Source organism: Centropristis striata, chromosome 19, assembly GCF_030273125.1.
Source record: "Centropristis striata isolate RG_2023a ecotype Rhode Island chromosome 19, C.striata_1.0, whole genome shotgun sequence".
Classification (NCBI taxonomy): Eukaryota; Metazoa; Chordata; class Actinopteri; order Perciformes; family Serranidae; genus Centropristis; species Centropristis striata.
Genome location: NC_081535.1, coordinates 10,211,197 through 10,236,650, shown reverse-complemented (window position 1 = coordinate 10,236,650; position 25,454 = coordinate 10,211,197). Strand labels below are relative to the sequence as shown.

At 37.4% G+C, this 25,454-nt stretch overlaps 1 protein-coding gene and 1 long non-coding RNA gene across 4 annotated transcripts in view; both read left to right on the top strand.

The window, feature by feature from the left end:
* The window catches only part of LOC131992720 (uncharacterized), a 190,164-nt gene extending 185,845 nt beyond the window's left edge, over nt 1-4,319 (top strand). The window contains exon 3 of the long non-coding RNA XR_009396241.1: nt 4,267-4,319. This is a non-coding gene — a long non-coding RNA (uncharacterized LOC131992720). The remainder of the gene's footprint in view (nt 1-4,266) is intronic.
* A 7,967-nt stretch (nt 4,320-12,286) lies between these two features.
* Nucleotides 12,287-25,454, top strand: part of sfswap (splicing factor SWAP) — a 68,195-nt gene continuing 55,027 nt past the window's right edge. For all 3 annotated transcript variants that reach the window (XM_059357847.1, XM_059357846.1, XM_059357849.1), the window contains exons 1-4: nt 12,287-12,656; nt 15,557-15,720; nt 19,933-20,064; nt 23,500-23,576. In XM_059357847.1, the coding sequence (XP_059213830.1) occupies nt 12,457-12,656; nt 15,557-15,720; nt 19,933-20,064; nt 23,500-23,576 (573 nt within the window). In that variant the 5' untranslated portion in view covers nt 12,287-12,456. The remainder of the gene's footprint in view (nt 12,657-15,556; nt 15,721-19,932; nt 20,065-23,499; nt 23,577-25,454) is intronic.

Here is a 25,454-nt window from a genome sequence, read left to right as displayed (position 1 = left end):
TCAAGACTTACACTGTCAAGAGTCTGGACAGACAAATACACACATGCACAGAAGCACACACACACACCATCCAGTGCATTAGGCCTGTCGCAGATAATAAATACATGCCCTGTGTGTAATTTAACAATTACTTGGTGACTGAAAGCCACACCGTCATTCAATATGTCACATTTTCCCTTCAAGCCACATTAACCTAATCACAACAGAGATCACATGGGGAACACATTAAATATCTACCCATTACTCATCACTGGGAATTCATGTCTTTGTCACGGCTGCAGCCAGGCTGCTTGTGACTCTGCTTAATATGGAGGTATAAAGAGGATTGTGTTTACTATATGAACACACAAACACAAAAACACAGAGCTAAGATTCGAGATATTGATTCATCCCCTCGACAAGCTCCTCTTCCTCGTTTTTCATCTTCTCATTATGTGTGAGTTTGTGTCCGCGCACACGTACACTTGCTGGAATTCGCTGTGTGTTTTATATACACCCTGAACCACTTGAAGACAAATCATAAACACCTTTATGACAGACCTGGGTGGCTAATAAAAGCTCAAATCCGTCTTAGGTAAGACTTAATCGCAACATTAATCACCCAGATATTGTGAACAAAGCAGATAAACAGCCCTAAAGGTGCCAAGTTTAAAATATCTCATCTGCACTATTCACACACACAAAAAAGCCCTGATGGATTAGCAGGGCCTCATTTGAGAGGGCCATAAATATTCATAAATTAATTTCATACTTTGTTTAACCCCACCTGGAGGGGTTGGCTCTGTGTGAAATAATGATAAGAGCCCAGGGGTCCCATTAAGTCTCAGACTAATCCCAATAAATCCACTTTCTCTCTGCAGTGCAATCTGACTTGACTTGTCCTGCTCCTAAATAAAAGAGACAGCTGCAGCAGCAGGACATTTGTCCCTGTTGCCTCGTGGCGATGTCTGACCTGCCACTCATAGAAGGAGATCACTTAGACTGATCGCAATGGGGCACATGAAGAACACACGTCAGGTGTCTTCTGGATGTGTGATAGCATCTGGAGGTCAAAGGTCGTTTCTAACAGCGTCATCTGATTGTTAAACATGAAGAAGAGCTGCACTGGAAAGAAAAATCGAGTCATTTATTGTATTATTTTACAGAGCTTTTTTCTTGTTTTGTTTTTTTCTACATTAAGTGCCAAAGAAAAAGTAAATACATTTTATTACAAATATTAATCATGAAATGGAAGTTGAAATCTGTAAAGTAGTATAATAGGACATTATATTTTTTTTTTTTTACGGTATTATTCAATTCAATTGTCTTGAAAGTTAAATTACAGTGAATTCAATGTAAAAATACAAAAAATACACATTACATTACTGAATGTAAAAAGTAAAGCAATTTTCAGTTTTTGTGCTGTAAAAATGAAAAAAAAGAAAATGTTTTTAAAAATTGTTTCAAAATTGTAAAAAATGTTTTCAAAATGTTTGTAAAAAAATTGTTTTAAATTTTTTTGTAAAAAAATGATAAAAAATTTTGCGAAACACTTACCATAATATTACATTAAAATAACTTTAATTATTCTATATATATATATATATATATATATATATATATAATACAGACATTTACTGTATATTATCTGTATTTTTAAATAAATTATCTCAGATTCAGATATTACTTTATTTTCATTGCACAGAGTAACAAGTACTAGGACAACGGACAATGAAATCAGCCATCAACCCGTCCAAAATGTATACTTAAACACACATTCAATATGACTGAGGTGGACAGGACAGGGAGACAGATGGAAGAAAAGAAATACAGCACAACATGAGGAGAGGAAAGGAGGAAAAAACAACTGTAAAATAACTTAAAAATTTATGGCAAATTTTGCTGCAAGATTTTTCTTTTTTTTTTCCTTTTTTTTCTTATTGTGTGATTGTGCTACAAGCTGCACGGCTGCAATCACCATTTCACCAAAGCAATCCACTCTTAGTCATAAGAATTAATTCAATGAGCTGCTGGATGCGCTTTGCTGCAACAATAAAATTCAATTTTCATATACAAGCCTTTTTTATGCAAGGCTGTAAATTTTTTTCTCCTCCCGTCACCCTGGTGATTTTTGACACGTTGTGCCAGGCATAACAAGAAAAAACAAAGTGTCTAAATGTGGAGCGATTTGCATTTTTCATTCATGCTGTCATGCAGTTGGTTATGGATCTCACTGAGGGGAATTGGAAGATTTATATTATTCTCCACAGACGCGAATCTATCTAATATGACACTTTAATCCTCTCAGCGGACTACTCAGCAGGATCAAAGAATAGACTTAGAGCATTTAAAGTTTCTTCATGTTGTTGCTGCAGTCTGATGCCCTAATTCTGAGAGCTGATTACTGGCACACCAGGTTGTAAAATGTTATTCAGGAGACATTAATGCCATTGTTTAGAAATATTCATCAGCAGTATTAAGTATTTAATAACACATTTTCTCTAAATCCACTAATCAGATCATGGCCATATTGTGAGACAGCAGGTTTTTCATTATAAATTATTACTGTAATAGAGTAGAATGTATCCTTGAGTGTCCAGTGTTTCTATTTCTCGTGAGAAATACATATAATACAGATAATAAAACGCGGACAATGCAGTGATCTTTTGACTGGATCACTTCAGTAATATCAACACCTGTAAAGAGAATTTTTAAAGGATTTTTTATTCCCAGTTCTCAGCTTGGACTCACTGCAAAGGCTTGTTACTGAGGCTCTGTAGACTGACTATAAAGAAGAGGCACTTGGCTGAGTCCTGAAATCTCGCTATAATAGCTCCCTTTGAACAGTACCAGCGGGTTTAACGAGACAGAATGGAGTGACTGGCTTGCTTTTGTTTTATTTACCAAAACTTAAAAGAGTTGATGTTGTAATCCGTACATTGTGAATTTATAGGCCCACTCCACATGTAACCTGAATAATGTATTTACCTGCATGAGGGAACTATTGAAGATATCAGTGTGTGTTGTTACATCATCAGACAGGAAGCACCATTCACCTACGACCTCGTCTGAATGTTGGAGTGGTGTGCGTGTAATGGGATATATGTTAGCATGATTTTACCAGTGTTTGCATGTTAGCTCGCTGCCATCAGTGTGTGAGTGTGTGTGAATGGGTGAATAAGAAGCTTTATAATATATATTATAAGATACGTTACATAAATGCACTCAGGTAAACCAACAACTGCTGCTTCCAACTGTGATTGCCCACTAAACTATCAAAAGGTACATGAATATGAGTATGTAATAGAGCTGTAAATATAGAATTTTTAGAACCTGGTTGTATGAGATCCAGAATATTTTATTCTTAATTTTTGCTTTTAGTCGCTCTGCGCTCTTTGTTAAAGCTGCACAAAATTGGAACTCTATCCCAGCACAGATAAGAGGACTGGCCCCTTTGTATTTATTTAGACATTAAAAATTGTGTGTCTCTTTGTAATAATTTTGTGTCTTTTTTGCTCATTTTGTGTTTCTTTGAAGTAACTTTGGATCTTTTTGGGGGTCTATTTGTTGTCATTTGTTGTCATTTTTGGGCCTCATAGTAGTAATTTTATGGGGTTTCTTTTATAATTTTGTGTATCTAACATTATGGGACCTTTAAGACATTTTGTATCTTTTTTTGTCATTTTGTGTGTCTTCACAGTCAGTTTGGAATTTCTGTGGGCTTCTTTGATCTTTTGGCAGTCTTGTGTGGGTTTTTTGGGTTGTTTTATGTCTTCTTACAGTCATTTTTTTGTCTTTCTGGGACTCTTTGTAGACATTTTGTGTATTTTTTGCTCATTTTGTGTTTCTTTGCAGTCACTTTGGATCTTTTGGGGTCTGTTTGTTGTCATTTTTGGCCTTTTTTGGGCCTCATGGTAGTAATTTCCGATTATTTTTTCTGTCTCCTTGCAGTCATTTTTTGTCCATGTAGACCATTATTAGTCACTTTCTGTTTGGCATCTGTCTCTTTGAGCGATATTTTTCAGGTGAAAGCCAGAAGGGCCCTGACACCTTGAGCCACTGGGTCCATGCCCTGCCGGCCATCCATGAGGGTACTGTAATTTGTGCCTCATAATGAAGCAGAAACTTGTCTCGTTTAGTGCATAATTCTATCAACATTAATTTACGTGTGTAGCATAATGATGTCCTCTATGATATATATACTAACTAATACATATTTCTACTAATCTCTTTGTATTATTGCTCTGCAGGATTAAATGCATTTGGAAATCTTATTTTCTATTTTAGGGTGACTGTATCCAGAGACTGCAGATGAGAAATTGTGTTTGGGCGAGCTCTTGTATTTACAGCAATGTTTATTAATGTGCCCTGTCCCTGCTAAAGCAGTCTGGGAGGTAAACAATGTAATAAATCAAATTTACTGCAAAGGTCTGACAATCAAAATAGTCTGCTTTTTTAATTTAAGTGGGATTAGAAAGGGTTAGGAAGGTAGAGGATAGGAGAACATGTGAGGGATGATTTACATGACAATAAATTGCAATTACAAAAACATGCAATCCTCTGGCTGCCAATTAATAATAATTGTACTCAAGCCCCAACCCACTGAGCTATTTACATCTGGCTGTCTTTACAAGTCTGCATATAGTGATACAAGGTGAAAGAAAGAGGGAGACAGAAGGAGAGAGGCATAAATTAGGAGGGCTTTGTTGCTTAGCTAAACATCTGCCTACCAGCTTCCAAATGGCTCTCTCACCCTCCTGGTTGGCTTTCTGGCCATCTGCGAATACAACTCCTCAAGGTATTTAATTACCACCTTGTGATTAAGAATGGGTTATTACAACGCCCAGCAAGGCCTGCATACAAGGCCTTAAAAGATGGATTTCAGCACAGCCCCTGGTAATTAAGGCACATTTATGTAACTTCATGGTTTCGAACCTGTCAAATGTGAGCATGTATTTAATGAGTGTGCCAAACAAAATATGTAAGCATTACTTTAATGACTGCTGTGCCTGAATAGTGAATGGAAGCACCATAATCAGACTGCAAGCAGTGTGATATGGCAGCAACATTTTAATTATTTTAAATATACAAAAAAAGCATTTTTTTTCTCATGGATAGCATTCTCAACTCCTCCTCTTTCATCATTTATTTTGTTTCAGTGAATATGATGCTGCATTAAAAGTCCCATAATGTAAAAAAGGAGATTTATGTATTTGTTATGATTATAAAGCAGGTCTAGTTGCTGTAAAAATACTGTGAACAGATGAAAACGCTCAATCCACAGAGAAATACAAACAGCCCGTATTCAGAAATTGTGTCTATAAATGAGCCGGTAAGACTTCTGCAAGGTTGTGATGTCGCAGCTATACTATATATAGATAGAAATTGCTGCTACAGTGCCATTACAGTAATTCCCCGGCTGCAATGATGGTGCAGATGACCCGGAAACACTGACATTTAAATGCACTCTCATGAAAGGGTCTGTATGATTACTTACAAAAACTTTTGCAATGCAATTCCTGAAAATTAAAATTAAAGCATGAAAACTTAGTATAAATATATAAATACAATAAAAAGAATTACGCAAGCAGTACAAGTAATAATACATACAAGTTTGACCCTGAAAATGAGCATAATATGTCCTCTTCAGTCAAATATATAAATGTGCAGCTGAAATTGTGTAACCCTAGAGACCCATAAGAATAACCTATTTTCCTTTACTGTATATGTTATATTTATACTACTGAGAATTTGTATTAATATTACATTGATATGTACACAACAACAAAAACAACTTCAAAAAGATCCAGTATGTATTTGTACAAGACACACAACTGTTTCCACAGCAGCACTTCAAACCATTGTCTGCATACTTTAATGCTCTCTCGCTCTCCGTCCTATTTGTTTCACCCTCTGCTTTCATGAGTGTGTTCTTCTGAACCTATGGAGAAAATTTTAACAAAACACAGTGAAGGGTTGTAAATAATAGAGGGGAGAGATAAAAGCTTTGTGGTGAAGGCTGAAAAGCCAATCTGGTCTCTCCCATTTGTACGACCGTAGTATATCAGCCCAGCTGTGTACTTCATTAGGCTTCACGAGCGAGCCAGGTTTTATGCGGTAAATCATTTGAGATTGAGTAGAACTATTGTTTGTGTGCATGCATAAAACACTAATTGTAGACCAGATAAGACAGCCTTTATTGTCATTGTACAGACACCTATACAACGGAATTGAGAGTGCCACAACTAAAGGACTAATGTGAGAGTTAAAAGTCTTGATAGCCCACGGAAAGAACCAGTTTGTTCTGCTTTTTATGCACCTGTACCTCCATGCAACAGGCTGAGCAGCTGGTGTCTGTGGTATGGAGGTGGTTGGAGATGATTTTCCTTGTTCTGGGGAGGTATCTGGAACTAGCCAAGTCATCCAGGGAGGGAAAAGGACACTCAATTGTCTTTTCAGCTGACCTTATCCTCTGCAGCTTTTTCTTGTCAGCCACTGTGCAGGCAGCATACAACACAATGATGGAGTATGCCGGCACGTTGGTGGAGTGGTAGAAGATCACCAGCATTCTCTCCTCCAGTCTGTTCCTTCTGAGTACGTTGTTGAGGAACTGGAGTCACTGTTGGGCCTTCCAACAATGGTCCTCGGAGATGCTGGTGGAAAAAGTGGGGACAATTTATATGGAAAAAAAAAAGCTCTTATTCTTTTCTCTTCTTTTTTTCTTTAACATATAGCACTCCTTTAGCGATGACAGTTAGCTCTTAAAGTTATGTACTTACTTGATTCCTATGGTCTATGTCTAGTACCATCAGGTTGAATGCACTTATTGTAAGTCGCTTTGGACAAAAGCGTCTGCTAAATGACATGTAATGTAATGTCATGTAAAAGTCTCCATTGATGTAGAGAGGAACAGGGTCAGATTTGCCCCATGACCACCTCCTCTGCCAGCAGCTGCTCCTTGTCCAATTGTAGGCCAACTTGTCTCCTCCACTCATGAGGCTTGTCCACAGCGATGTCTGGGATGATGCTATTGAAAGTCGAAACTGTAATCAACAAAGTGGATTCTAACGGAGGTCCCCAGATGTTCCTGGTGGCTCAGAGCAGAGTGGTGGGCTGTGGAGATGGCATCATCTGTTTGCTCTGTATGCAAATTGAGGATCAAAGGCAGGAAGGAGTCAGTCTTGTAATGTTGTGAGTGTTTTCTTCCACACATATTCACCACAAAATGCATCACTCATTATAATATATTACACATAGTTTAAGGCAAAATAAAGGTTTCTAAATATTTTTTTGAAATGCATCATTTTACATGAGCTTTCCATGACTTTAATGCTTCTTGGGTCATCACTTTTTTGTTTTAAGCATAGGTTAGACTAAACAGATCAACTTTAACATTTTTTTAGCTATTACCATTGACATAAAGGGGGTTACTCTGTAGTTCACCTCCTCAGTAGCTGCCAACTAAGATTCTTTTTAAAATGCTGCAATGTTCATAATTTGGATGATGCTGTCAGGGATATCACCACTTTGTGTGCTGAAGTGGTTCTCTAAAAAGAAAAACATTAAATGAACTGCTGTTCCTCCACAATTTTCATTATTTATACACACGCTGACTGTGTTAATGTGATGCGGGGTGGTGACCTAGGACAGGAAAGTGCACAGTTCAGTAGAATGAGTGTGTTTCTTGTGGGCTGATATGCTTTTAAAAGTGTTAAAACAATAGAAGTGAAGCCATAGCTCTTCTTTAAAGTCAGAGTTTGGATTTTTTAAGTGAGGTTGTATGAAGCACTTATCCAGTCAGTTTATTACCTATGGTTGATGGTGATCGGAACGCCCCAGTTTGAAGAACCAGAAGAAACTTTATCAGTTTAAGTGTACACTATATTTAGAATCTTTTCACCTTTTTACCTTGCATACAACCCTGTCCAATGGAAAACTGAGGCTATTATCTTTGTTCTTCTTCAAAGCCACCAGACAACTTTGACAAAAACAGTAATTTTACTTCACAGAACACATATGTTGCTGGTCTGTTTGTGTCATTGTGTGATGTTGTAAAGGGTTAGTTGGGAGTCACCAATAGGTGTGTTTCCACTGAGTACTTTTTGGAAAGTGGTTCAGTATTTTGGCTATGCCCACTAGTTAGTTCCCACTCGGCCTCTGTTCCCATACAAGTACTTTTGTAGCGGCTAAACTAAGAGTTTGAGAATGTGAAAACAGACCGACGCAGCAAGCAGTGTTGCCAACTTAGCAGGTACCATCCCAAAGCACTCACAAGCGGCCCATTCCTCCCGCAGCAGTCTCTCCCAGCTGCAGTCAGCAGAGCAGAAGATGTTAACCCCTCAGCGTCCAGTTTGCACCAGTCTGCAAATAAATCGCACATGCCCAAAATCGCCGCCTGAACTTTATCCAATCAGCGTCAACTAGTGAGTAGTGGCTCAGTAACAGCTCAGAAAAGTACCTACCTGAGGTAAGTACTTTCTGAGACGCAACCTGAGCCGCTAACTGGTGAAGTTGAGTGGATCCTCTCTCCATCTGTGTTCTGTGAGGTAAAATTACTGTTTTTGTCAAAGGACTCTGGTGGCTTTAAAGAGCATAGATATGACTTCAGTTCCCCTTCAGAAAGGATGGTCTGATGGCAAGGTAAAGCTAGATTCTAAATAAAGCACACACTTAAACAGATAAATATTTTTGCATTAACTAAAAACTTTGCTGTTGCCCCCCGGCGACAGCAGAACATTGCTTAACTTTTGGGCTGGTACTTCTACCTGCTTCTCCAAACTGGAGGTATGCCAACTTGCATCCACTGTCAGTAATGCACTGACTATGGATAAGTAACCCATAAAACCCCACGTTAAAAATCTGAATCATCCCTTTTACTACTTACTATGATGTTGTATTCTCTGGTGACAAGCTGAGCTGTATTGCCACTGTGTTTAGACAACTGATCTGTGTTCACCTTGAGTGTAAGTGCACTTCACAGTCACTAAGACAACAGACCAGAATGGAGAGTGAGATAAATCAATAGTCAATTAAAGCCTTTCTGTGCTTCGTCTACAGTGGCATATTTTAAAAATCATACTGTATTATTCAATTAACATTTTAATGATCACAATAATTTCCTTCACTCTCACTTAATGACGATTATCCTTCTGTTTTTCTTTACATTTGTACTTTCCATCACGGTCAGCACCTCTCCGGGAATGGTGTGCTACCCTTTACCTCATTTTGGATGACCTCATGATAATTATTCACGAGTGTTTCAGAAATGTATGCGTACAGAACATTCCTACACACACCAGTAGAGTATTATTCATGTGAGCACTTAGTCAAACCTCTCCTCCCTCACACCTCACCTTTGGCTGTGTAGGTCAGATACTGTACGAAGGTTCAAAACCCACGGGTGCAGCTGTTGCTCATAATGGTTTATTTAAAAAGAATAAATAAAAGTGAAAAACATTACATAACAGCATGTCAGTTTATAACAGGTTCACACAAATCTCCTCTGGCGTGCTATTCATTCCCAAATATTTTTGGCTACATTGCATTTATCACAGAAAACAATGGGCAGTGACTGCTTCAATTCCACCATCTGTGCAGCCACATTTGTGTAAGAGAATATTGGTACAATTGCATTGTTGAAAAAGTCATGAAAAGAACTGGGAAGGCTTAAAATAGTTTCCACTTTTGGACATAGTTTACCTGTAAAAAAATACTGGAAATAATATTCAATGGATTCCTTCAAATAATGCACACAATAAATTACAGTCTAAACAACTCTGGACCTAAAGCTTCTTGACCTCCAAATATGCCAGTAGCCTATTTCTCAATAGACTTAGCTCCTTTCATCAAAAACTTAGAGTTTGCACTTGTTTCCAAACCTTTTCAAATGTTGCTCTTCAATAGTCTGAAAAGGCACCGGTCCATTGCATTGCACTGGCTAATTAGCCCTCTCTTCACTGTACCACCACCACACTGATATAAAATTCAGGATGAAAGAGTACCCTTTATGATCTAAAAAGAAAAAAAAAAAAAAAACTTTTCTAATTAACTGTACCTTTGTAGCTCACCGTGGGTGGGAGTCAATCTAAATATGCGGTAGGTTCACTGTGGGGGCATCAACATTTTCAATACTCAAGAAAAGGAAAATTGTCTCTTTTATATTTCTTTTCAATTTCTGATAACTAAAAGCTGTTGAAAAATAGAAGCTGGGAGAAGCATGTTTTAATTTTCTGCATGTTGATATAGGATAGCCCAATGATGTTTTCAACAGTGGAGGAAGTTTTAAAATGGGGCTAAAAACTCTAGTTTAATCACTTCACAGCAGGGTGCATGTGCCAATGTATCTACTGACTCTTAATGCACCAGAATGCTCATAACACAATTGTATTCACATGAATTGACTCCTCTCCCAAAATACTGTAGGCTACGCAATTATCAGTTACAAACTCTTATACAGTAAGTGAAAAACTTTATGAAGTATATATGTCTTTCTGTTCCCACTTTTAACAATCAGAATATAATCCGCAGTAATGAAGATTACATTGTAGTTAATAGAATAATCACAGTAATACATTCCAACCAGGATCATTCACATAAATGCCTCCTTTGAATGATGAAAAAAAGTTTTGTACATAACTTGCTGATTTTGTGGTAATTATTAGTTTAGGAAATTCACGTGTTGCATAGCAATACTTTTGCTCAAATGTAGTCATATTTGTAATACAGTATACCTTAGACGTCCGAATCACCAGAGGCCCAACCATACAATTTTAGCCCGACACGTTATTACTGCGATTTTAAGTATTTTGCGATATGGTGAGTAATGCGATACAATATATTGCGATTTAGCTGTTTAACTGCACTTTGTGTCCACAAAATTAAATTCAAGCAAGAATTGTTTTGTCAAATAAGAGAAAATTCTCAGTCTATGTATCTCCAGCATATCCCTTTAAAATGAGCCCGCTACGGCCTCCAAAAAAAACAACAACTACATAATATTGCCAATCAAAGTATTACGATACTAAGCTGTATCGATTTTCCCCGCACCTCTAGTATTACATAGGTTGTAGGATACACACTTGTTGCAGTCTGTGTAAAATTATAAGTTAGAAAAGTTATTTATTTGCATTAACATCGATAATATGTCAGATAAATCAATGTTTAAGTGGTTAATCAACATGTTGTTGAAATGCTGAATAATATCTTCTTTGCTGCATGCATGTTGTTTCCACATTACAACTGAATGCTAATGAGCACACCAAAGTAAAAAAATAAAATAAAAAAAATCAGGACTTAGGAAATTGGATAGTTGAAGCAGCATATAAATTGCACAATAATACCTACAACTAGACATTTTCCTCACTGTACTGCTGATTAGACATAGGGTGCATAATGAATGACTGTTAGGTTACCAGGCATACGTTTCAGGTTTAAATCCAGAGCTTTGTTTATCTAACATTTATACAATCTTCACTTTTCCAAACATTATCCTTTTAATGGGAATATTTATTTTAACTTAAGTGTTCTCGTGTGGTTTACCCATAATGCTCCTCGTGTTACTAATAAACAGATGTGTGTTACTTGATCATTGTAACCCTGAAGATGTTTTTCATTTATTTTGTTCTTGCCCTTTCTCAACTAAATTATGGAAAGATATTTGTAACCTGATTTCTTATTCGATTGAACCTCATTTGTCCCTGTGCTTTGAACTGTTTCGTTTCACTGACTTTCCTTTTGCAAAAGAAAAACAATACTATGTCATCAATCTCATGATACAGTTAGCCAAATGGCATATCCATAAATGTCGTTACATTAATCAAAAACCTCTCTTTCTTCTCTTTGAAAATTAAACCAAACAATATATTAAGTCTAATAAGAAATCTACCAACATGAAAGCTATAAAAACTTTGAATTTATGTACACTTTACAATGTTTTTGTATGAAAGCTTGCCTCTGTATTGTTGAAACCCCCTGACGGCGTTGTGTTGGTGTATTGTTTTGTATTGCACCATGTTGCTTTAATAAAGTTTATTTTAAAAAAAACTTGATCAGTGCAGTTGCACTGCAGCAGCACATTGTAATAGTTAGATCCATTCACTATCAGCACATTCGACAGATGTAAAAAAACAAAAAAACCCTTTACTGCGAAAATATGACTCCTACCCACAATGCCCACTTTTAAAAGAAAATATTCGTCTAAAAAAATAATTATATTTTTGTAAATGTAAATCTGGCACGTATGGGTAAGTTTTAACGATGCAGACTTATTGTCGTAAGTGCGGACCGGAAACACGACTGCGTTTACTTGCTTTCCAACATGGCGACAGACGGCACGTAGGAATTTTGTTTTGGCTATGTACTCGCGGTTATCGTAACATTTGGCCCACTTGCAAGCAATTTGGTTCTCAGAAAACCTTTATTGTACCGTCCTTAGTATTCTGTCTTGCAAATTAATTTGTTTTCACGAGAAACTGGGGGATGTATCGTCGCGGAGCGGCAAAGAAGGACCACAACAACAAACCGGTGAAGAAGGACGTGAGTGACAGTGATAAATACGCCGACCTCTTGGTGTTCGGATATGCCTGCAAACTGTTCCCAGACGACGAAAGGGCTCTTTACCACGAACATGGAAAACATCTTATCCCATGGATGGGGGACAAGAGCATCATGATTGATAGGTCGGTTGAACAAACTTAGACCGAAACATTATGCTAACCATCTATGCTGTCCGTTAATTCAAGGGACCTCTTGGAGTTTGTCTTGCAGAAGCTTGGAAATACCTCCAACTGGCGACCAATGTTTTATTTCTTGCCTGCTAACTTGTTTCTGGATGTCCTGAACTGACAACAAATGGTATCTGAAGTTTCTAGAATAACATGTGAAGATGCAAATCCCTGACAGTCTTTGCTAACATTAGCCAAAAATGCTGAACTAGTAATATACCTTTAGTTGCCAAGTTATTAGTCACACTAGCTAAAACTACTGCAGTGTATTACATCATTGATACACATGGGGTGGAGATAAGCAACATTGCAACTTTCTTGAAGATTTTATGGTTTTGTAGCAGAGCTGTTGTTACTTGACTGCATTAGTTGGTGCTATTGTTGAGAAATGCATTGAGGAAACCTTTAAAATTAAATAATCTGACTCCAACAGTAAATCCCCTCACCTTTTTCTCTGCGCAGATTGTTTGATGGGGAATGATGAGCAGGAGACGTCCCAGTTCTCAGTTAAACATCATTTTATTACACTACATCAAGAAATTTGCAGTTACAGAGTCTCTGGGTTCAAATTACACTTCCCTGATTTACATGATTAAGGCGGATCAGTTCATGAAGTCTGGACCCCCTATAATTTCCCTAAAACCCAGTTTTATACCCAACAATGTTTACTGAGAATGTAGGTAGAACTCTCCAGAAGGTGCGTCCCTCTTGAACCGTTGATTTGTCAGTTTGAATACATTTTGTAGACACGTCATGTCACCAAGCAGAGAAGACCATTATCTTTCTGCTTCATCACACCCAGTCCGTGACCTGACATGGAACAACTTTTGAGACACAACTTCCTGCCTTGTTATGACTTGCAGAGATGATAGTGGGGACACAAATTTTGCAATGTTCACATAAGATATAAAATGTAAAATATTTATTTTTGTGATTGTAGAATCTTACTCTAAATAGGACACAGAAAGTTTAGGCAGATACAATTAATGTATCTAGAGTAATCATAGTTTTAAAACAATATTAGTACATGATCATTGTATCAAAAGCATCTTACATGATTAATCTATAAATGCATTGAGAGAAGGCACACACATGTAATGAATTACACATGTAATACCTCCTAAACTGGCAATGGTATATTTTAGGGACATAAAAATAAAATATTATAAGGGGACATATTATGAAAAGCGCTTATTTTTTCAGTGCCTGAGTACCTACAGTCATGGAAAAAAGTATTAGACCATGGTTTACTTCAATTTCTTTTTCATTTTAATGCCTGGTACAACTAAAGGTACATTTGTTTGGACAAATATAATGATAACAACAAAAATAACTGATAAGAGGTTTTCTTGATAATAACCAAAATCATTATCAGAAATCCATGGAAAATGTCTAGATATCAGCTCTTAAATTAAACTCTTATGAGCTATTTTGTTGTTATCATTATATTTGTCCAAACAAATGTACCTTTAGTTGTACCATGCATTAAAAAGAACAATAAATTAAAGAAAACAAGGATGGTCTAATATTTTTTTCATGGCTGTATATTTGGATATAGTGTCTGCCAGTCACCTTAGATTTTGAGGAACCAGGATGGACATTTTTCACTATTTCTTTTATATTTTATCGACCAAAATATTTATCTCCTTATCAAGAAATTATTGGCAGATTGATCTATAATGAAATAAACATTATATATCCTTCATCATATATCCTCTTTTAAATGCACAACCTTTAAGACTATAATTGTTAGCTCTTTGGCGGGCTTTGCATCTTGGCATGTTGGAAGAATTTCCTCTGGAAACTTTTAGTCCAGCCATACTTTATAGTGAAATAAAACAGAGTTACACAGAAGATGTTTCCCTCTGTCTTTCCTTTCTTTTTTTAAAATTAAGTTTTACAGAAAATGCAAATGTATATACAAAGCAAATGCCCTGGGTTTTTATTATTTGGTTCTTATATCCACAAGGCCAGAGCAAATTCTAACCAAAGACTTAAGCTGAAGTTACAGCACTTAAGGTGATTCAAAAATATCACAATGCCAATGTAAAACAGTTTGGTTAACTAACATGAAGGTACATTCAGCCTTTCTTCAATATGTTGCTGCTGGTGAGGGGCGATGTTTTATTGCCACCTCCATGCAGAACAAATAATAAAACACACTTAAAATAATGCATTTATTCTTTTGAATCGCCTTGATCTGCAGTGGCCCAACTTGTGTTTTATTTGTACAAGCTTTGTATGTGTGTCTTTATCACATAACCCAGTTTCTTCCTCAGCAAGGTAGGCTAAGGGGTCCTGCCAAACCCCGAATGCCAACCACAGCACCATTTCTTTGTCTTCATGAAGAAACCGCAACTGAGAAGTGGCGTAGAGGGACGAACCCTGGAAAATGTCCTCCATTTGGGTTCTTGCGGATAGGTATTTATGTGCTCGGGTTTGTGTGAATGTAACTCTCTTTGCAGATGTAGAAGTAATGATGAGTGTTACAGGGGGGAATTGAACCCTGTAAGGTAAGAGGCGAGTTGCTTTGTTTGTTTCTCTTTTGTTTTGTTTTCTTTTGATGTAGGGTTGTTGGTTTGTAAGACTTGTCCAAAAAAGACAGTAGCAGTATATTAAAGAGCACTATCGACCATTAAGCCCAAGGACTTAAGTAGTGCATTATTGTGTTTTTTGTATTTGAAGAATTTTAACTATGTTACAAGTATACTCCCTCATGACAGACTTACAGAGGTAGAGCAATTTTGATGTAAATTTTGGGTTTTAGGTCCCCCCTCCTTTGGTAAGTAGGTCCATATTGTGTATAAAAGTCTTTGTACACTTCCGTCTCTCTAATCCCTGTTATCATCCAACAGATACGATGGGCGCGGTCACTTACATGACCTTTCAGAGTATGACAGCGGGTCATGGAATACAGCCTACCAGCTGTCGGAGGAAGAGGCCAGGATTGAGGCGCTGTGCGATGAGGAGAGGTACCTGGCTCTGCACACTGACCTGCTGGAAGAGGAGGCCAGACAAGGTGGGCAGCATTCTACTTCTCAGACATAACACCCACATATGGCACATCTTCATGTGAATCTGCCCTCAGTTGTTCATACCAGATGCTTTTGAATATTTGCTTTAATTTCTTGAATGAGTCACATTTGTTCATACCAAATGAAGAAAGCTAATTAGCTGACTATGTAGTATCACTAGTCTTGTTTCCACTGAGAACTTTTTGAGTACTTTTTGGAAAGCGGCTGAGTGTTTTGGCTACGCCCACTAGTTAGTTCCCGTTGGCCTCTGTTCCCATACAGGTACTTTTGTAGCGGCTAACCAACGGAGTTCGAATGTGACAACAGACCGCGACAAGCAGTGTTGGCAACTTAACGACTTTGTGGCTATATTTAGCGACAAGTCAGACCCCTCTAGCGACTCTTTTTCAAAAAAAAGTGACTAGCGACAAATCTAGTGACTTTATTCTAGTGTTATTATTGACTTTGGGAGACTCGTTCCTACTCTTCTTAACGAGTAGCAGGCAGCGTCCCAAAGCACTCACAAGTGGCCTCACTCTCAAGTCCTCCTGCAGCAGTCTCTCCAAGCTGCAGCCAAAGCAGTTAACCCCTCAGTGTCCAGTCTGCAAATGAATCATGCATGCGCGAAGTCGCTGCCTCAACCGTATCCAGTCAGTGTAGACTAGTCATTAGCAGCTCAGAAAAGTACCTACCTGAGGCAGATACTTTCTGAGCCACTAACCGGTGAAGTTGTGCAGATCTTGGGCGGATCCGCTCTCCCAAGCCACACCCACAGCAGCTCACTAGAGTGAAAAGTACCTAATGGAAACACGCCTACTGTTAGAATTTATGTGGGCCCCATCGATCATCAGTCATTATGATGTCCCACCCCATCATCTTATGATATGACAGGGTAATGGGGCACAGCAAAGTCCTGACCAACCATAAATCAGTGCCTGCGGTCGGCCATAAAGTTGTAATAAAATATTTTTGACTTCTTTCCATGAAATAAAATGTAATTTATTCTTGACAGATAAAGTGTATATATTCTCAAAACTGTATTAATCAATCTCTTCCAATTAATCACAATGAAACATAAAACCACAACTAACAGAGGATTGTGTCTGAAAACAGAATTATTCCAAATTCATGGGCGAGTGTTTATTTTAAACAAGACATGAGAACTTCATTACCCTCATACATGCTGTGAAACTTTTACTGTGTAGTACTAAAGCTAGAAATTCATAATTAGTGTTTACTGTGTACGATATATGAGCATATTCTGTGTTCATATACCTTTTTCATATACATTTTACCCATACTGTTTGTTAACCATTCATATAATAATTGTTTAAAAACATAACCTTCAAGAATATGCCTTAAGGCCTGTTACACTTCTGCAACATACAGATACATGACAAATTAAAGGAAAAACCAACCTGTAGTGAGTGAGTCAGGTCACCACAAGCCTCTTAGACATCTTTAAATCTTCAGTGCTCCTTAAAGGGTCTGTGGAACTCTATCAGAGAGATGAACATCGAGCGTTATTTAGTCAGGTTATCTCTGAGATCAAGAGAGACCTGAGCACAGCAGATATAGCATCAGAGACAATTACAGGCATCACTAAATAGATTTTGAAGATGAAAGTTTGTATATTATCATTTGGTCTTATGTAGAAGGTAGCAGAGAACTTTGTGGTATAGGTTGTTACAACATTTGGTAACGCTTTATAATAAGGTCCATAATAACCATTAATTAACAAGTAATAAGGCATTGTTCTCGCTTTAGATCCGGTAGTTGCAAAAAGCATAGTTAACTTATAGTTAACTTATAATAGATGAGCAATAAAGTATATTGTAATATCAATAAGCAAACAAAATAAGATTAATAAAGGCATGGCAAAGACATAATGGGTGGGTCATGGGTGTTTGTAATGCCATTATTAACACTTATATAAGCTTATAAACACACAATAATGTTAATAAGCATCTTGTAAGGACTTACAAGGGCCTTATTACTTGTTAATTAATGGTTATTACAAGGACCTTAATATAAAGCGTTACCCAACATTTTACTTTGGTGTTTAACTGGGTCGAGATCTGGTGACTGTAAAGGCATTTTTATCATGCAAGCTTTCGCAATTGATACATTTCTGCACCTTTTTATTCAGGGGTTTCCTTTATTTGTCCCCTGACTGTATTCTCTGTGCTGTTTCAGTGGCGTGTGATGGTAAATATTGGCATATGTCGCTACTTTCCTCCTGACATAATGTTACAACATTTACAACAAGTAGCTTGACACTTGGGTTCCACTTGGGCAGACATGATTTCCCATCGGCAGCAGTCCTAACCCTTGTATTTTACTGGCAGAGACTGATTCTCGAGGCAGCTCTCAGTTAGGCTTAATTAAGTTTGTGGTAGCCAAGGTTGCAGGAAATAACTTGACATAAACGCTGCCAAAAAGACGCAGCCGCATGGCCTCTGTGAAATCGAAATGTTCCCAAATTATTTGACACTTTGTCAGTGTTTATTTCTGCCTTTATTACTTATGTCTGGTTCTGCTTTTAAAGTTAAAATGTCCACTCTCCTCCTAGAGTGTCAGTGTTTGAATAAGTGTCCCGAGAAATATTTATTCTCAGTGTCGTCTTTTCACACTTTGCGTGCAGACTAACACCTAACACCAAAATGACAGAAAAGAAGAAGCTATCTGTACAGACAGAGCTGCAGCAACTCTCACAATTGCTACTTCATTCTAGGCTTCTTAACTAAATCTTAATTTTAGGGCTGCATTTTTCAACAGAGTTACATCCCCTTCTGAGGCACTTTCAGTTTTCAATCTTGTTAAAAAAGGACCGGCTTTGACTCTGAGCTCAACAGCTGCCATTTCAATGGAAATCACTTTCAACTCTCAGATATTTGCATCTCAGTCGTTTTACATTATAATGAAACAGGCTGTTTTGATGACAAAGCACCCTTCTGAAAGACAGACTTAATGACTGTAATTGAATTAATAAGCCACAGTTTTATGTGAAATATGGTGTCTTATGCCCAAACTGACAGGACAGAATGAGTCAGCTAATGATTTGTGTCACACACACACTTACACACTCACTATGAGGGTTCATCCCCTGAGCTAGTTTGCCCTTGAATTTGGAGGCCTGACCCCATTCACTTAGGCTGTTACCCATCTGTCCACTGCAGGGACAGCAGAAAGGCATTAGAAATATTGATATTTTTAGAGGCAATTTTGCCCTTGCTTCTTTATTAAAGATATAGTTTGCCATGAATTTCAAGAGAAAGGGGTTAGTGTCCGGGGCCAAACCACCAGTAAGTAATTCTCTTTGCTATTGATCAGTGTGCTTGCACAAAGAATTGCCATCATTTCAATATCTCGGTTGAATGTTGTATTTATGGCATTAATAAGATGTTATTAATACTAAAATAGACAGTTATGATTCAAGAGAATTGTGTAAATCTATTTTTTGTCTTTTTTTTCTTTTATCCCTGCCATTGTCAGACAACACCTTCACCACCTGATCATGTTGTAGTTTCTGTTCAGATCACCACCACACCTTTTATTAGCACTTATCATGACATTACTCACCATAGCTTTTATATGATCTTGATCTGTATTTATATTTTTCATTTTTCATTCAAACTGCTACTATTTATATTCACACTACTTGCTTCGTGAATTTCCCAATTGTGGGATCAATAAAGTATTATCTAATCTAATCTTTTAGACAGTCTGTTACCACATACATTATTCCTAATTAGGGTTGCAAAATTCTGGGAATTTTCAAAGTTGGAAACTTTACATGGGAATTACTGGGAATTTATGGGAATAAACCTTCAAGTTACAAAATTGAAGGTTGGCCCTTAACAGGGAACTTATATATAGTTGGGGAAAATATTTATAAATATATATTTCATACATCATCTTCACTAAAGCAACAACCAGATTTAATGCAAGTACACTTTAAAATCTGCTATCCTCAATCACGTGCACATGGCACAATTCAAGGTTTACATGTTAAATGGGCCCAAAATTCCCCATCTTAACTTCCCATGGAAAGTTTCTGGACATTTTCCACCCTTTTGCAACCCTATTTCTAATAGATTGATGCTGATGGTTATCCAGGCCTACATCAAAATAGAATTTTCTGCAATCTGATTTAAAATGATTATCGACGTTATAATAAATGTTTCTCTGTTGTGTACTTTTTTTGGTTTCCACAGAGGAGGAGTACAAACGTCTGAGTGAGGCTCTGGCTGATGAAGGTACCTACAATGCTGTGGCCTTTAAATACAGTGCGGACTACTACGACCCGTCTCAGCCCACCGAAGAGGAGGATGCTAACAGGGAATCTGGTGAGAACACATCACTCACAATTTACCAAAACAGTCAGATAGTATATAGAGTTTGTAATAAGTTGCACATACTCACAAATTCATACTGTGTGGTGGAACAATAAAAGACAAAAATAGGAAGGTGAAACACATAAGACAGCTTTTAATGATGGAGCTAACACTGCAGGGTGATGATCAAAGTAATTAAATTGCTGTATGCGTAAAAATATACAGCTTAAATAAGTGTGATCTTTAATACCCCCTACATGCTTGGGGTGAGATCTGTGCCATGTCTGTGTTTTTAGCCTCTTGATTTGTGAATTTTTGCCTTCTGCAGTCTGCTGTGAAGAACACAGCAGGTCCGTCTAATTTATATCTTTTTTCTTTTTAACCATTCTAATCCATGCCACCATCTGCAGATCCAAACCCTCCAGGGGGCTGCTGAAGTTGAATTTCCTTCCTGCAGAGCACAGAGTGAACGTGTCAAACATATTTATATTTAATACAACATTACACCACGGTAGCATAAAGTTTAACTCTTTGTAATAACCCCCCAGTGAGACCCTGCAGTTATAGCATAAAAACACTTTTTAAATTTTAGCCATGAGTGGAAGTAGGTTTGACATTTGGACTGCTAATCACCAGTGAACACCAGCGTCAGCTTAGGTTGTCATCCATCCAGATCTGACACACACACACACACACACACACACACACACACACACACACACACACACACACACACACACACACACACACACCTACAACTTTAAATATTTGATGTAGAGACAGTTGGAAGCACTTTGTCCCAGCCAGTGGCCTGACAGTTTAGCGACTCGATGCCTCTCTCTGGGGAGACTGTAGAGCTGAGTGCACTGTATGAATACATCTGCCAAAACTCCAGATGCCAGTAGAATTTGTCCTTTGGGAATAAGTGAATAGGGGTCATGTCACACTGGCCATTAACATTTGCAGCTTGTTCCAGTTGAATCCTCGCTGCAGAGTTTGTTTGTTGTCACTTTTTCCGCTTCCTTTCTTAAAGTCTTTGACATTATCACAAATACAAAAACATGAAAAATCTCCCGCCACAGTGCTCATTTGGAGCCTCAAAGGGAGTGTTTGGTCTGACAGAAATGAGACACATAATCAGGATATTAATCAAATAATTGTCACTTATTATCTCCTGAGTGAAAGCTAAATAAGCCAGAAGGTTAATTGCAGTATAATTTATAATCTGTTGTCTGTCTAGACATGGCAAACGTAGGTCTTATTGTTAACCTTTCTGTAAAAACCCCACACTAATTGTTACCATCATTTCACCCAATAATTTCACATCCTATCAAAAACAGGAACTTGATTTGAGAGTGCAGCGTATTCATTATTTATTTAAATGGGCCTTCTTCACTTCCACTGAAATATCCAATTTTACAGCCTCACTTCAGCCTGTTTGCTTCTCCATTCAGCTCTGAAAGCGGAGTAGAGCTGCTAAGTCAATGTGGGGCCAGACTGTACTTTTGAATAGAGAAATAGTTTGTGACGTGATCAAGGTTTAATGGGAGTGATGCTAGACTGCCTTTAAATGTCAGAGTAAATTAATCGTAATGGGTTATTGTCTTCTATGATGACAATTGAGTTTTACATAATATGCCACTTTAGAATTAGCAGCCAAATACAAGCTAGTCGACCATGATAATAATCCTGTTGTATAACTCAAATGACAATTAAGAGCATATCTTCTTCTGGAAGGCCATTATTAGGCCGTGGTCAATCATATATCAATGATTAAAGGGATGATCAACCATGGCTGTTTCTAAGGTTGCACAAGGGGGATTTTTAACAAACTTGACATCAGAACTAAGATGTTTAATATAGTCTAGAATCTGCGCCCTACTGTGAATTTAGTGATGTTTCCTGTGTTGTGATGTTTTGCCTGCTGAGTCACTGTAATCAGCAGAGTGAGGAGTGAGTTTTATATCATTAATTACAATTCAGTTTACCATTTATTTACCATGGCTCTCTGTTCTCTATATGCCTGCTCACTAAAACTCAGTGGTTCTCCGTGAGAGAAGTTAACATGAATTCATTTTTTCATTCATTCATTATAGTTAATCACTTATTCGCACTCGGGTCGCGAGGGCTGGAGCCGATCCCAGCTAACACTGGGCGAGAGGCGGGTACACCCTGGACAGGTCACCAGACTATCACAGGGCTGACACATAGAGACAGACAATCACGCTCTCATTTACACCAATGGGCAATGAGTCACCAATTAAACCTAAGCTGCATGTTTTTGGACTGTGGGAGGAACCCACACTGACACGGGGAGAACATGCAAACTCCACGCAGAAGAGCCGCAGGCTGGAGTCAAACCGGCATCCCTCTTGCTGTTAAATCTAATTTTAATTGTGACATTAAAGATAATGATGTTAAACGGAACATGATGCTGGGATATCGTTGCACCAAACACAGACACATGGACTTTTAAAATGGGGCCGTTTGACCGGAAGAGACATTGCTGTTGAATACATTTTTAAATATTTTAAATAAAATGTTCACTCTTAAAAAAAAATTAAACATGTGACTTTTGCTTACAGAAAGCTTAAAGTCTGATTATTTTAAAGAATCATAAGAGCCACCCTCAAGATGATTATGCAAAATATTAATTTAATTAGTTAATTAAATAAATGTAATTAATACGTTTGATATTGATTATTTAATTTAAATCAAATTGTAACGTTAATAATAATTTAAAAAAATGCAGAGATTAAATGATTTAATAAAATTATTCTACTGCTACTACAATATCTAGAACATATTCTGAAAAAGTAGAAATGTGACAGTCTGTGACGTAACTCCCACCACCATCTCCTCCTCCCCGGTGATCAGAACAGCCATCAATAATCTTGTGCAACCACAATTGGAAGATATGAAAATAGAGCCGATCGCCCAACCCTAGCCATCGTTATATTATGATTGAATTAGAGTTGAGACGTGGCATAAGATGGAGTGAACACATGGACGCTGCATGATTTTCAGACTCTGCCAAAGGCTGATTTCAAAACTGTACCCATGGCACATCTTGCATGACGAGCCAAGTGCCAAGTGAAATCCATCGGAATGGTGGGAAGGCTGTCTCCTTCATTACTGTGAAACTCCCCACAGTACAACATTAAAAATGTTAATTTGGTTTCCACCTGACCTGTATATTTTTCTCAAGTGCAGATGGAGGTAAAGGATAGAGGATGCAGTCTTTTACTGTGATATATTAGTATAATGGATGGAATGCAGGAGAGCTTGTGATTCACGCACTTTTAAAAATGTTTTAGTCACTCAAAATGAATCCCAAATTGCTGCTAAACTGAGTATAAATCCAGCAGGGTATATTTATTTTGTGTTACAAATGACTAACATGAGTTAATCTCATTCTTTTTGTCCTAATATTTCTCACATGCATAGAAGAGGCAGAGCCAGAGGAGAGTGAGGAGCCGTTCGTCGCTCCCCCAGGGCTCGCTATCCCTCCTGATGTGGAACTGGTGAGTGTTAAATATCCAGCTGGCTTGCTGATGTTGATGCACTATTGCGCTCTCATACACAGTGTATATACACAGAATAAAAGCATGCATATGTACAGTGGGTTTACACAATAACGGGAACATTTGAAACTTGTTCCGACTACTCCCAAATCAACTATTAATCTTGTTTTATTAGAACTGATCACAGTGCAAACGATGCATGTTAGTTCTGTTCGACTTGATCCTGACTTGCTCTGACATCCTACAAATGTAGGAAATGATAACCTCACAAGATCAAAGTGGCTGTTATCCATTGACTTCAAAACTTCAGGGCATGATGGTAAAAATGCCTGTCATTCCCCTGATCTAAGAGCAGATTGGTTTAGCTATCGGAGCTTTTGGTAACATTGTGAAGATTCTTAAATATAACATCTGTGCAGATGACAGTCAAAATATTTGACAGATCAATAATGGAAACCGACTTGCATTTCTGCTTTTCCTCTTTCTGTGTATTTTGGCACGAATGTAATAATATACTACCCTTTCATACAAAAGAACATAATTAACATACAACAATAATTACCTGGATACCAACTGATAAGATTGTTCTGTTGAAGAGAGTTTTTTTTTTAGTGCTGGGATCAGGATGTCTTACAGGATGTCAATATTTCTGTGACTTCTCTCCGGATCTGTAGAATGATTGACTGTACAGTATTTCCACCAGAAACAGTTTGAGGTGTTAATGCCCCCCACATCCTAACACATCCTGTCATTAGATATCCAGTCTAATCATTAGCCATTCAAGCATTTTGCTACGTGATACATCGCCTCTCCTTTCCCTTCAAAATGAAAGGTTTATGTCGTAAAAGAGACACCTCTGCTACAAAATGGCACATTTTAAGTAGGAATAAATGTTTATACATATGGGCAATGCTTCACATTGACATAACATCCAATGATAACAGCAGGGAGGAAGTGTAGGCTGAAAACTTTAATATGCATTGCTGTTGCTTTGTTTTGTTTATAATTGTCTTCCCTCAGGACCAGGTCAGTCCACAACCAGAACCCTCAATGACCCCCTTCAGCTTCCACTTTCTTATGCATGAGAAGAAAGACAAGCTTTAATGCTGGTATTGACTGTGTGCATATTCAGTATATAGCATGCAGGTTTAAAACACCCTTGTGTACAGAGCACAACAAAGCTGCTGTACATGATATACATATAATATTAGTGTCTACTACAATGTGAGGGAATATTCTTCTTTCTGAATACACTTCTGTGTAGTTAATTTCTCTTTTTTTTTTTTTTAAATCTTGCTTATTTCATTCATAATTTTGATCTTTAACAGCAGACAATCAGAATCTTATTGGGAAGACTAACCATAATGCAAATATTAACAATTAGCAATGCATTATACATAGCAGAAAATGTTAATATCAGAGTCACATTTAAGCATTATGTTTTCAGGGTTAGGAATATCCTTGATTTTCGATCTGCACAATCATCATCATTTGAAATTAAACTGTTCTGTCGTTTTATTTCTTTGTTGCTTCCTGGTTTTTCACAAAAGTTAAGCTAGCTAATTGCTACATAAGTCATGTTAATTCCATACTCTGGAAATGTGCAAGCATTAAATATTCACGATCAAGTCATACAGTCAAAGTTAATATAAAGTGCTAGTAGAGTGTCAGTTGATGTGGGTATAAATAAATTCTGTTAATTTTATTTTTCACAGCTGCGATTATAGTATTAATTATGATGTAAGGATAAAAGATCAAAGAAAGAGATTCTGGACATTTTTGGTTTAGGTGCCTTGAAAGTACTTGAAAATTGCTTGAATTTTACTCTTGAAAAATGTATGAATGCTATTTTATTATTGATTATTTTAATGCCATTTC